Source organism: Anabrus simplex, chromosome 1, assembly GCF_040414725.1.
Source record: "Anabrus simplex isolate iqAnaSimp1 chromosome 1, ASM4041472v1, whole genome shotgun sequence".
NCBI classification, from domain to species: domain Eukaryota; kingdom Metazoa; phylum Arthropoda; class Insecta; order Orthoptera; family Tettigoniidae; genus Anabrus; species Anabrus simplex.
In genome coordinates, this window is record NC_090265.1 from 892807001 (window position 1) to 892821872 (window position 14872).

Genomic DNA, 14872 nt, shown 5'->3' on the forward strand with positions numbered 1-14872 from the left:
TGTAAAATACACTTGTATCTAAATCACTCGACATTTTGAAGCACATAGACGCTGACGGCCGCCTATTGCCATTCCTTGATGGATGCAGTACTTTTGTATCCATCTCTTGGCACAGGCCAGAGCAAAGTGTAGCTTCCACTGAAGTCCCAGTCTCATCCATGCCTGTGACAATATGGTAGCTGCTGGGGTATGGGTGGTGCTAAGTAATGACACTCGGAGCACATATAGTATCTGAGTGTTATGTAAGGTGTTGCTCATAGGGTCAGTCGTGCTGCAGTGGCACATTCTGGCCCAGTGAGGAAAGCAATGGCAAACTACCTCACTCCTCATCTTGCCTAGTACGCCTCATTTGGGCTCTGCCGTTGGTTTTTGCGGTTTCCCTATAACTGCATAGCCTTTGGTGGTGTTATTTGAGGATCCAACCAGCCTCTGGGCTGATGACCTAACAGACAGACAGACAGACAGACAGACAGACAGACAGACAGACAGACAGACAGACAGACAGACAGACAGACGGACGGACGGACAGACAGACAGACAGACAGACAGACAGACAGACAGACAGACAGACAGACAGACAGACAGACAGACAGACAGACAGACAGACAGACAGACAGACAGACAGACAGACAGACAGACAGACAGACGCTGACGGAATAACACAATATCAGTTATATTCTATCTAAATTAATATTTTTCGAGGAACACGAATAGTTTGGAAGTAGAGGAATGGCTCTCCTAACCTCAGACTTATTCTCAAAACGATGTTTTGTCATCGACATCAAAATAATCACGATGTATATTCGTGATCCATTTCTCTCTTAATGTTCTATTCCGTAGGAAAATTAAGAATGGTTTTATGAGAGGCATTGGTATAGTTATACTTAAACCTGCCCCACCCAGTGGACTCATGTTCTTTAATGGGTAAAAACACGATCAAAACAAGCACATTCTCACATTACTGTGTTTAATTACAGATCTTTTGTGTCCAATGACTCATATAAATACACTCGCACACCAATATTCTACAAATAAACTAACATTTATCGTCAACTTTCATAATATTACACCGACTACATACGATAACAACAACCAATACAGACCCACATTTCCAATAATTCCGGCTACTCGATTCGCCATCTTTGAACGATCGAGAGTAGCATTGAGGTCTGAGGATTGGAGAGGGTCCTGATTTGGTATAATTTCAGTGTGAGCTTTTGGATATCTTCAAGGAGTAAATACTGAATGTTATCATACTGGCTGTGGTGAGGTAAAGTTGCCTCCAGATGGCGAAGTGATCTGTTCTCATAGGAAGAACGTCAAGCGTGGCTAATCAAGGTAGGAAGAGGTAAGATTCCTTATTATTTTTTGTGTTCAGCAATATTTCGGATTATGAGGTAGAATTATCGATGAAAATGTGGTGTTCTTATCGTTGTAAAAAGCACTATGGTACGTTTGAAGATGTGCGATTCATGTATGTGGCAATAAATGTCATAGTTGAAAATTGTGACTTGGTTATCATTTGCGCGTTGTTATTTGGAACATAGTACGAAATTGATACTTCTGCGTGAAATAACTAGAATGAAGTGCCTGATTTAATTATTATGGTTCATAACTGTATATGATTAGTTGGTCATAATGTACAAGAGAAATCGTTACTGGCAACTGGTTTTTGTGCTTTTGGTTTGAAAAGTGTTGGCGTAGTTTTTTGTCTAATTTTCTGTTTCTTTAAGGTTATTATTTTTCAGATATTTTTCGCATAATTCAAGTGAAACAGAAAAAGGATCCGTGTTTTGAAAAATGCTCCTAGGGTTACTAATAATTCCCTTTTTTGCCCCATTTCAGAAAAATGAGCAGTTCTGAGGAGGTATCGTGGATTTCGTGGTTCTGCGGCCTTCGAGGAAATGAGTTCTTTTGTGAAGTGAGTTCCTAATTTGAAATAAGCTTTACTTCATTACTTGAAGGACGGGTATGTGTTACAGTTATTCCAGAATTCTGTCATATTGCTACAGAACTTATGCCACAAGTGATTATTTTTGAAGTGATATCTGATAATTTCTGTTTAAATTATTACTTGGTTTATGATGCTGAAATATGACAAATCTGTCTTTTGTAATATTGTGTAAGAATAACTTCAGTAACAGTTGCAGAGATGAATTACACAATTTAGGAAGTGATATCTTATTAATCTGACCTGATGTTACATGTAGGAGAGAGAGATGGAAGTGTTCAAGGTAGAAATTCAGTATGTACAGCATAAGTTTTATAGCATTATGATGGGTATGAAATACTACAAATCTTGTGTTTAATACCGTGTAGAGGATAGATGTGTTCACTGCAACAGCCAGGGACCCACCCGCCAGCCCCCAGAATTACATTTCTTTTATAATCTAATTCAATTTAGCACTCGCTATTATTCATTGCTCAAGCACTCTGTGGAATTTCCATTGGCTGAGATACAGTCGGATATGATGTCATTTTCACTGGTCAAGTGAAATCCATTCAGTTACCAACCACCGCATAATAAAAGCTGAATGCAATCTGAAACAAAACATGAACAATACAGAACGAAATATTCGTTTATCATTAGCTGCACGTAACGAACGGCTATGTCAGTGTCAGCTTTTCACCACTGTCCAACGGAGAATGTGCTTTTTATCGCCGTACTGAATGTTAAGAGGCTTAACAGCCGCTTCGCCGCCCCCAAACCCCGTTTGCTTGATCATAGTCCAATTTAGTGGTGGGGACGGAGCGGTTCAGTTCGGAGCAAGTACTATGACATTACTCGGTTAATCCAAGTACAGAACCGAGTACAACTTTATAGCAGTCAATTTAAAATTTATACTGCCCTTTTAAGCTACAGTTTACATTTATAAAATTTATACTGCCTTTTTAAGCTACAGTTTACATTTATAAAGAAGATTATAAATTATTATCAGTGGCACTGTGCTCCGTACTTTGTATTGTTTATTTGCACAATTTTTATTATGTAATATAAATTTAAAACATAACCTAATAAACAGTATACTTACAAATCTGTGCTTAATATGAAGCATATCATGTAGACATGTATAAAGAAATAAGCATACTAATGAATAAATGAATATAATAAAATATTATTACATTTGGATAAATCTTACCGTATTCCTTAATGTGATAATTGACAAAACAAAATCTAGTTCTTTGAAATATGCCTAAACTCACATAATGTCAAACATTTCATTAATAACTATGTGGTAAGGAGTTAAATGACAAATCTGTTAAAAAACACCAGTAAAGGAAATACGTAAAGTATACAAATGAACTCAGTTCTTCATCTTGTGACAAGCATTAAAATCAGACACACCACCTTGTACACAGACAGTATGGGAAGTACCGTTAGTTTTCTGTATTGCATACCGGGTGAGTTGGTCATGCGGTTAGGAGCGTGTGGCTGTGAGGTTGCATCTGGGAGATAGTGGGTTCGAACCCCACTGTCGGCAGCCCTGAAGATGGTTTTCTGTGGTTTCCCGTTTTCACACCAGGCAAATGCTGGGACTACCGAGCTCGATAGCTGCAGTCGCTTAAGTGCGGCCAGTATCCAGTATTCGGGAGATAGTAGGTTCGAACCCCGCTGTCGGCAGCCCTAAAAATGGTTTTCCATGGTTTCCCATTTTCACACCAGGCAAATGCTGGGGCTGTATCTTAATTAAGGCCACGGCTGCTTCCTTCCCACTCCTAGCCCTTTCCTGCCCCATCGTCTCCATAAGACCTATCTGTGTCGGTGCGTCGTAAAACAACTAGCAAAAAAAATGCTGGGACTGTACTTTAATTAAGACCACGGCCGCTTCCTTCCCGTTCCTAGGCCTTTCCTATCCCATCGTCGCCATAAGACCTATCTGTGTCGGTGTGACGTAAAGCCAATTGAAAAAATTCTGTGTTGTATGGAACAGGTGTTATATACAAGGAATTTCTATTCAGAAAGATCAGAGTTTCAGCTCGTTTTGCAGAAAGCGACGACCTTCGGTCTGAAGGAATTTGTCCAGCACTTGAAAACACCTCTGCGGGCACAGATGTAGCAGATACGCTAGGGTAAGCAAGAACAAGTTCACGTAAGAGTTAATGAATAGTACATTTTCATGACCGCGTTGTAATCAAAATCGACTTTCAACCTATTAGGTCGTGTTACGTACAGTAAGTGTTGAAGAGATGTTTAGTACAGAACAAAAATGGCCAACTAGACACCAGTGGGATCCGAACCCACAACCTCCCGATTTCGCGTTGGTAGCTCTACCAGTTGAGCTATGGTGACCTAGCTCATCTTTGTTCTGTTGGAAAAGTTCTAAGCTGCAGGTTTTCTATCCTCTGTACTATTTTTTTTGCTATTTGTTTACGTCACGCCTACACAGATAGGTCTTATGACGACGATGGGATAGGAAAGGCCTAGGAACGGGAAGAAAGCTGCCATGGTCTTAATTAAGGTACAGCCCCAGCATTTGCCTGGTGTGAACATGGGAAACTACGATCATCTTCAGGGCTGCCCACAGTGGGGTTCGAACCCACTATCTCCCGGATGCAAGCTTGCAGCTGCGTGCCCCTAACCGCTCAGCCAGCTTGCCCAGTCCTCTGTCCTGCACAACGCTCAGTGACTGCATGCCTTCATATACAAAAGTACCCAAACTCCTATGCATCTTAGTTTTTCCTGCAGTCTCTCTTCCATACGTAGGAGTGGAATTACTTTCACGATGTGCAACTGTATCTTGTACCCTGTCCTTACGATGCGCCTGTTTTATGTGATTCCATAAATTTGACATTCCTCCACCTGTACAATAGATTTGATTGCAAATTCTACAAGTAGCAGATTTACTACCTGAACTGCTAGTAAAATACTGCCATGCTTGGGAGGACTTTTGTGGCATCATTGCTTCTTATTACAAATTTTGATTGAAAGTATAGCACAACAACTCTAAACAAGGATATATGTGTATAAGGAAACATACAAGCAGAACAGATGTCTCAGTCTGGAGTCTGAACAACGGCACATTGGTGTTGCGAGTGGAGCCTGGCTGGAAGGTTTACTGAAGCAGCCGCAGCAATATACGGATTATTCGAGTTGAATCGGTGCTTCGCTGTGACGTCACGTAACCTGAAGAACGGAGTTACTCTACAGTCCTACTCGCTCCATCCCCACCACTAGTCCAATGGTTCTTTCACTTACCGGACCTAACCAATCCAGATCAATGGTCTTGTCACTAGCCGGACCTAACCAATCCAGACAAGCTTAATTAATTCAGCTTTTTGCCTCCATTCAGCATAGAATTTGCTGATATTGCCGTACGGAATGCTAGAGGCTCTACAGCCGCTTTGCGGCCCTTACCTGGGGCTTATGCCCCTACGGCCCCCTTTGTTTGATCTTAGACCAATGGTTCTGTCACTAACCAGGCCTAACAAATAACTAATCCAGACCAATTGTTTTGTCAGTAGCCAGACCTAACCAATACAGATCAATGGCTTTGTCATTAGCTGGTATGATAAATTCAGATTTTCACCACTGTCCAACATACAGTACACATAACTTAGTGAAACCTGGTTTTACGGGTGTGAGGAGTAAGGAGGGAACTCTCCTGGTTCCGGTAATACTGCCAACTGAATAAAAATTAAAACCAAATTGAATTGATTCGAATCAGTAGTGTGATCAATCATATGAATTTTCTAAACCTTTATTATATTAAGCCAACAACTGTGTCACACACACATTATATAACATTTCTCAATGTGAATCTTGTTCCTAGCATGAATTCTTAGATAATATCACCTTGGCTTTGCTGTGTAAACAACAGTACTAGTATGTAAAGTGTACGCCAGATGTCTCACGGTGATGCATACTCGATTCGTAGTTTGTGTGTCACAGGTTGCCAATACGAATCTCAAAGATAACCGAAGTCTACCGATTCAGCACTAGGGAGCCCAGGTATCACTAAAAGTTGTGCGTACTGTACAGTGCACTGCTATCGCTGTACTGAATGCTGGAGGCCTTAAAGCCACTTTGCAGCATTATGCTGGGGGGCTTACACCTCCAGACTTCCTTTGCTTGATCGCAATCCAAACCAATTTACTAGTTCGTAAGTTCAAAAGTAGTGCAATGTACAGTGTTCTTAAGTTCAAGACTTGCCAGCCTTGTGCACTGCACAACCACGTCCACCGCAAGAAAGTTGGCGAGAGAGAAACAATTGATAGTGTAGTCACGCCTAGATGTCTGCACTGAAAACGTGCTGCAGTACGGTAACAGAACTTTTGCCATGTTGGTAGCCACTGCTGAGGATTCGCCAAACGCTCTAAATAGTATAAAACGTCACAAAATTGAGGACATTTGCCGAAATAGTCGGGTAAAGTAATGGTGTTATTGGCTTTATGGCATCACTCCTATGACATCTCCACACAGATACTAATTGGGAACAGTAACTGAGTGTATGAGCTGTTATATCAGAAAACTAAGTGGGGCACACACATGTTCGACCAAAGGTTTTTTTTGTGTCTATCATGGGCGTAATACTAATATAGTTAGTCCGTTATTGGACATTGAAAATTTTCCAGCTAACTCATTCCTGGTTGCCAGCGTTTCACACCAATGTGCTAAGTTGGGTTCATCAGTTGGTGAATAGCACCCACAAAGACGCATGCCTAGTGCATATCGTGGAGGCCACTGCGTAGGTTACTTGGAGCCAGTGGCAGTGCCAATGCACTGTGAGAGACTTTGCCTCATTACCAAAAGTTGATGTCTGCTTGGTCATCAGATGATATAGATGTAGATTCCTATAAGGAACCTGAAATATTTGTCCTGAATGAGTAAATTTATAATACAATATCTATAACATCTGATGACCAGGCAGACATCAATTTTTGGTAAAGAGACAATCTCTCATAGTGCATTGGGCACTACTGGTGGCTCCAAGTAGCCTACGCAGTGGTTTCCACGGTATGCACTAGCCATGCATCTTGATATGTGTGCTATTTGCCAACTGATGAGCCCAACTTAGCACTCTGGCAACCAGGAATAAGTTGGCTGGAAAATTTATAATGTCCAATAATGGACCAACTATATTGGTATTATAAATATACTCATTCGGGACAAATATTTCAGGTTCCCTGCCGTATAGAACTTCTTAGAACACTTCCACAGAAATTCAAAGCATGGCACTCTATTCTGTACGTATATGGGGTCGTTACATCAGGATAAATTTTCCATCACCACTGTAAATCATGTCAGCAGCCCTAGATACTGAAGTAGTCGCTGCATCAAAAGGTACATGATCAGATTTGGCATGGCGATCAGAAACGGCAGAAGTTGACACATTGCCACCCATGGTTTGTAAATAATAAGGGAGTATAAATTATGCAAATCTTACTTGAAATTCCTTACAAAGGAGAGGTGTGTTCATTGTAATGTTTAGGAGCCCACCAGTGTGCCCCTAGAAGTACATTTAATTTTATAACCTAATAAAGAGCAGCACCCACTATAGTCCATTGTTGAAGTAGCTACTTGCATTCCTATTGGCGAGTGTGAAAAGGGATGTGACATCATTCTCATCAGTGATGATAATTAGATTGTGTTACCAACCCCGGCAGAATAAAAGCACAAATAAATAGAACATGTAATGGAAACTATGTAGAATATAGAACAGCAAATATTCATGGGGACGTGTCAAATCAAATACATTGCACTCGCCCACTGCTAATGCCCTGGGTGAAATAGAATGCGCTGTTATTGCTGAACAGAGTGCTGGTGACCTAAAAGCTGCTTTGTGACCCTAATGGGGAGTTTATGTCCCCAGACTCTCTTTGCTTGGTCACAGTCCAATGGTTTTGTAGCTAGTTAGAATGATAAATTAATTCAGTTACGGAATGATCTTAGTTCTTAAATAAAAAAGTTGGCAGCATTGTTGGCCGTCAAACCACGTCCTCTGCGAGAAGTAAATAAACAGTCTTTCCGCACGTAGCTGAATGTAGTATCGGTGACACGGTGTCAACTATTAATGTTTTGAATAAATTGTTATTGATTTTGTGTCCTGTCAACTACTTTTACGGTTTTGGGAGATACTGTAGTGCTGGAATTTTGTCCTGTAGGAGTTTTTTCACGTGCCAGTTAATCTACTGGCATGAAGCTGACGAATTTGTGCACCTTTGAAGGTAAAAACTTCCGTACCCGGTGGGTGAAATGTACAGGGTGGCGCACAAAATGTCATATATCGGATATGTTTTATAAAATGTGTAAACCTGGGCTCACAACCATGTCCTTTCGTGAACAGAAATCTTATTTCATGCGTGATCCGACAGGCAGCACCACACCTCGTGCATGCGTACCGGCTGCCAGTTATACAGCATGGCGGACAAAGGGAGATTGACGCTTGAACAGAAGGTGAAGATAGTGTTGTTTTATACTGAAACCACAGCGTAGCTCGGACCCAGGAAAGGTTTCGTGTTCAATTCCGTACTCTGTGGGCCCTTGCCGGCAGATGGTATACAGATTGGCCAAGCAATTTGAAACAGAACGCAACATACTCGAGAGAAAACAGCACCGCCTCAAGCCGGTCCGCTCACCGGAGAATGCTGCTGCTGTGAGAGCGGCTGTGGCTCGGAGCCTCTCCAAATCCACCAGAACTGCATGTGTTCAGCAGGGCATCTCTCGTCGGTCAATTCAGAGAATACTGAAGTCTGACCTTGACGTGTTTCCATACAAAATGACAAATGTTCTGGACTTCCTGAATGAACATTTCGGGCCCCGTGTGATGTCCCATCGATATCCACAGCGTTTTCAGAGCGGCTCAATCTGGCCACCAATAGCCCCGATCTCAATCCCTGCGACTTCTCCCTGTGGGGATATTTGAAGGAGACAATCTACCGGCTTAAACCAGATAATGTACAGCAAATGCAAGCGGGCATTGTGACTTTCTTCCGAGGGTTGAGCGAGGACTTTTGTTGTAGAGTAATCGCGAACATGCAGGTTCGCCTCGAAGCTCATGTAACACCAAGAAGGTGGACATATTGAACATTTCCTGCACACGGACTAACCTTGCACATGTCGGTGAATGTTGTAACGCCATTTTGTATTCAATATTTTATATAATTCATTTTCTATAAACAATTTCCAGTGTATGACATTTCGTGCGCCACCCTATAGGTTAGAAATCCAACATGGTGCGGCCTCTACGACTTCACATAACACCTGGCAAGCTGGCCAACATCTGCATTGTTAGTGACAATACCATTGGGCTGATTAGGTCCAGGGAATGATAAAACCATTGGTCTGGGGGCAAACAAACATCCCCAGGTTAGAGCCATGAAGCGGCCCTTAGGCCTCTTATATCCTGCGTGACACCACCATTGGTCTGGCTAGGGACAAAACTATTGGGCAACTTTAAAATTGGCAGTTCTCTTACTTCTACCGAATATGGCATCACTATATTTGTACACTATGCGAGCTGTATTGGAGACAATACTAAACTTGGCCGGCGAATAGAAACATAGCACAAACCTTGGCTGGCCAATGGGAACACAGCAGATGGTCGCATTCAGCTGATTTACACAGTCACAGTTTTAATTCTTGTATTTATTTATTTATTTATTTATTTATTTTAATTTTTTAGCCAGCATAAGACTACTTTTAGTCAGGTTTATGAAGGTTTTTCTTCTTTTTGTCAGCCCAATACTGTTTCATCCTTTCTGAACATTTAATTCTTCTATATTAGTAAGATACTCCTAGGGGCGGGATGGTGGGTCCCTGGCAAGCATAAAGGATGGATCCTTCCTTTCTACTTCTTACGGTATTGTTGCACTTCATTTTTATAATTTTTCACCTCCCTGAGTCTGCCCACCGGGTACGGAAGCACCACCGTTTCAAATACCACTGGACTGGGACATGGTCGAATAAACCAACTTGGGCTCAGAAAGCCAGTACCTTAACGGTCAGAACCACTCAGCCCAGCTTGAATGTTTCTGTGACCTTTTTGTTAGTTATAGTAACATTCTTAGCATGAAATATTTACTAATGGAATACTCAATTTACACTCTAGCTCTTCCAGTTAATTGGTTTTATTCATTGATCATATTATTTAAAAGTATTCAGTCTGCTGATTTCATGCAGCAACCTTATTTTTGATGGAAGTTCAGTATGTGTGCCATAAGTTTTATAACATTATAGAAAAGAAAGAAGAAAATCCATAGCCTGTTTCCAGTCATTCCACTGGGTCAGGAATGGAATGCATGAAGCCCCCAACTAGCGGCGAGGATATGAACTGTGCCGACTGCAGAAGCCTGTCGCACTCCTCTGGCGCAATGATTAATGAATGACAGTTGAAATGAAATGGTAATGGAGAGTGTTGCTGGAATGAAAGATGACAGGTAAAAACCGGAGTACCCGGAGAAAAAACTATCCCGCCTCCGCTTCATCCAGCACAAATCTCGCATGGAGTGACCGGGATTTGAACCACGCAACCGAGCGGTGAGAGGCCAGCATGCTGCCGCCTGAGCCGCGGAGACTATTATAACATTATAATGGATTCAAAATATTACGAATCTTATGTGGATTACCTTGTAGAGGAGAGATGAGTTCACTGCGACAGCCAGGGAGCCACCGGTCAGCCCCCAGAAGTACATTTACTGTTATAACCTAATATAATTTCTCACGCTCCATTCTTCATTGCTAAAGCACACAGCAGCATTTCCATTGGCTGAGACACAATTGGATATGACGTCATTCCCAGCAATCAAGTGAATTGTGTTCAGTTACCAACCTGCACGCAATAAAAACACAACTAAATGCAATCTGTAATAGAACAATGTACACCCCCTGCGGGTGGGGGACGCACATGTAGAATACACCCGCGGTATCCCCTGCCTGTCGTAAAGGGGCGACCAAGGGCTGACTGAATTAGAACCATGAAACTAATTTTGAATCGTACGATCACGCGGGGAACACCATAGGTTGCCTGTACTTGTGAGTAGTACCACTAAATTTGGTACGAAATAGGTTTGTGATTAGTAGCAGTAAAAGCCTGGCCTAGTGGATTCCAGTACCCGTGCGTCGTACCCAAAGACTTTAATATTACTTATCTAGACTCACAGAGCGCGCTGATGCTAAGCGGAATATTGAACACTTTCGCGCATCGCCATGTTGCGGGCGCTTCAGCTTCGAATGCATGACTAGCACGTGGTAATGTTTACAGACCCTTGCATATTTTCGATTTGAATCATGCCTGTTAGTGATCTGGTTTGGTATTATATGTGACGGAGTGATAATATATTGTCAAATATTTTCAAGGAATGTGAGAGCTGATACTTTACGTTAGTTAAATTGATCGGCTATATTAGGCCTAAAGTTAGGCATTACCTATGGAATGGAAAGATATTCACGAGGGTGAATTCGTGTGCAGCCTTCATTTGTACAGACTGCTATCAGAAGGGATCTGGTATTTCTTTTCACATGTGAGTAGAAACTGAACTGTTAAAAAATAACTTTCATTTACCATAATCGAGAACTAAGCAGATTATAGGGTGGTTGATTCAGAGAACGCATGGACATGAAATTTAGCATATTTAGGCTTCTTTTTCTTGTTTGCCTTTTTTCCAATTCAACGGGGACAATTCTTTAGAACTAAAAAGCTGTTCTGAAAAAGACTACATATTTTTCATACAAACTGTGTAGCGGTATTACAAATTTGATAAACCTGGGCATAGAATCTGTAAGATATGGTTGATACAACTTGATAAACCGAGCTCGATAGCTGCAGTCGCTTAAGTGCGGCCAGTATCCAGTATTCGGGAGATAGTAGGTTCGAACCCCACTGTCGGCAGTCCTGAAGATGGTTTTCCGTGGTTTCCCATTTTCACACCAGGCAAATGCCGGGGCTGTACCTTAATTAAGGCCACGGCCGCTTCCTTCCTACTCCTAGCCCTTTCCTGTCCCATCGTCGCCATAAGACCTATCTGTGTCGGTGCGACGTAAAGCAAAAAAAAAAAAACTTGATAAAACCTTCTAATATTAGGTAGGGTAAGGTATTGCTTCAAATTATCAATTACTTGAAAATGATTTATTAGTATCATATGTCTTATTTTCTCCAGTTCTTCCCCACTTGCTTTATAATAAAAGAATACAATTGTTAATACGCTATTCCAGAAAAATCTGACAAAATAAAGTCTAAACAAAGCTCATTACAATCTTGTCAATCCTAGTCTGCATTAGAAAACGCTAATCAAATTAACTTTTCACTATGATATTAATCTTTTTTGTTTGCAAGTGCTTCACTTTCAATTTCATTTTATTTTATTTTTGGTGTAAACCATGGTGCTCATATTAGAGAAAAATTAGAACGCACTTTTAACTTGTATGTGCTCAGATTATGTTAATTCAGAATGAGTTTGTAAAAGCAGTAATATTTAAGAAGATAATATTATGAGGAGGATTTTACATCATAAATGATAACATTCTTACTTAAGCCTAACCGGGCGAGTTGGCCGTGCGGTAAGGACCGCACACCTTTGAGCTTGCATCTGGGATATAGTGGGTTCGAAGCCCACTGTCGGCATCCCTGAAGATGGTTTTCCGTGGTTTTCCATTTTCACACCAGGCAAATGCTGGGGCTGTACTTTTAATTAAGGCCACGGGCTCTTCCTTCCCATTCCTAGGCCTGTGCTATCCCATCGTCGCCATAAGACCTATCTGTGCGGGTGCGACGTAAAGCAAATTGTAAAAAATAGAACTTAAGCCTAAACCTCGCAGAGAAACTCAAACTAACCCTAGACATTAATTTCACTTTAAGAAATACACAACAGAAGACTAGCACCAGTGTAACGAATGTCAGGCAGCATTTACCTAAATCCAAATCACACAAACATGATAATTTAACTTCTACTCGTCCAATTACGTTATTTCATATCCAAACAAACCGCATGGCACAACAGGCCCGAAAGGCCATGGCCTACAAAGCGACCGCTGCTCACCTTGAAGGCCTGCAGATTACGAGGTGTCATGTGGTCAGCACGGCGAATCCTCTCGGCCGTTATGTCACCGTCAGATGGCTCCACAATTGTAATCACGTATGCTGAGTGGACCTCGAACCAGCACTCAGATCCAGGTATAAATCTCTGACCTGGCTGGGGATTGAACCCGGAGACTTCGGGTAAGAAGTAGACTCGCTACCCCTACACCGCAGAGCCGGTATTTCATATTCAGAAAATGATAAAACATGTATCTGATTGTTTTAGAAATATTTCTGCAGTCATGTACTTTTTTAACAATCTGTTCAGATAATTGAGTGAAATTTGCTGTTTGGCTGAGCGGTTAGGGGCGCGTGGCTGTGAGCTTGCATCCGGGAGATAGTGGGTTCGAATCCCACTGTCGGCAGCCCTGAAGATGGTTTTCCGTGGTTTCGCATTTTCACACCAGGCAAATGCTGGAGCTGTACCTTAATTAAGGCCACGGCCGCTTCCTTCAAACTCCTAGGCCTTTCCTATCCCATCGTCGCCGTAAGACCTATCTGTGCCGGTGCGACGTAAATCCACTAGCAAAAACTTATCTGAGAGGAATCATAAGCTATTTACCTTTCATAGAAAGATTTTATGTCACAGGTTTCCTTTTTTTTTTTTGTTGATATTGAAGATTATTATTATTATCGGTACCGGTACAGGAGTTTGTCAATATTTAATTTATGTGTTCGCCAGTCTGCTGAGAGACAGGTAATTTTTATCTCACGATATGTAATCATACTTAAGTTGTAGACCGCTTTTTGAACATGTCTTCATATATTCAATAAAGCTAAATAATTGTTGATCCTAGGTTTCTCTAGAGACAGATTGCCACGTGATTCTCGTCCTTTGAGTCTGGCCTTCTAGCCACACGTACAATGTTCAAGCACATCAGTTACAAACATGAACCTTATATTAAAGTGAGCGACATGATCATTTTCGAGGTACCGCAAGTGTACTTTTGTAGTAGCGTATTTTTCAGTCTTCTTATTCAGTCTGCTAAAGGTTTCTTATTTTAGGTGCGCCACCTATAGGCTATGCAAAGGATTTGTGTAGATTGTTCAGTTTTTTATACTGAAGTATATTTTAATATTACCACAGTCTTGATATTATGTATATTTATTGCGTGTGTACACGGTAGTCGGTGTAGGCTGTCATTAATTTTATAAGGCGAATGTTTTCATGTGTGCAAAATGCAAGTTAAAGCATGAATTCCATACGATTCCTGCGTCAAGCTGAGGAGCGCCCGCAACATGGCGGTACGCGCATGGCCATGTCTTCCCCAGTCACAGGCTTCTGCGCAGCCAGCGGTGTAGGGCCTTGGTCGTACCCATGTGAGCAACACCGCGGGTCTGGGCGTAGCCTGTGAGTTGTACCACTATATGAGCAGCACCGTGGGTCTGCGTTGCCTGTGATTAGTACCCACTATGTGAGGGTCACCATGGTATTGGAGCACTCAGGGCCTAGGGAGTTTTTCATTTTCATGCCCTTCGTGGCCCTAATCTTTCTTTGGCCGATATCTTCATTTTTCGAAGTATCGGATCCCTTCCATTTTTTCTCTCTGATTAGTGTTATATATAGAATGGTTGCCCAGTTTTACTTCCTCTTAAAACAATAATCACCACCACCACCTTAATTAAGGCCTTGTTCACTTCCTTCCCAACCGAGCTCGATAGCTGCAGTCGCTTAAGTGCGGCCAGTATCCAGTATTCGGGAGATAGTAGATTCGAACCCCACTGTTGGCAGCCCTGAAAATGGTTTTCCGTGGTTTCCCATTTTCACACCAGGCAAATGCTGGGGCTGTACCTTAATTAAGGCCACGGCCGCTTCCTTCCCACTCCTAGCCCTTTCCTTTTCCTGTCCCATCGTCGCC

The 14872-nt window shown here is 41.8% G+C and overlaps 1 protein-coding gene across 3 annotated transcripts in view; it reads left to right on the plus strand.

Moving 5' to 3' along the window:
• The first annotated feature begins 1277 nt into the window (after positions 1-1277).
• The window catches only part of CkIIbeta (casein kinase II subunit beta), an 84352-nt gene continuing 70757 nt past the window's right edge, over positions 1278-14872 (plus strand). The window contains exons 1-2 of one of the 3 annotated variants that reach the window (XM_067136581.2): positions 1278-1348; positions 1846-1921. In XM_067136581.2, the coding sequence (XP_066992682.1) occupies positions 1850-1921 (72 nt within the window). In that variant the 5' untranslated portion in view covers positions 1278-1348; positions 1846-1849. Of the gene's footprint in view, positions 1349-1379; positions 1450-1845; positions 1922-14872 lie in introns of those variants that run through there. The other 2 variants (XM_067136583.2, XM_067136582.2) reach the window with 2 other exon arrangements.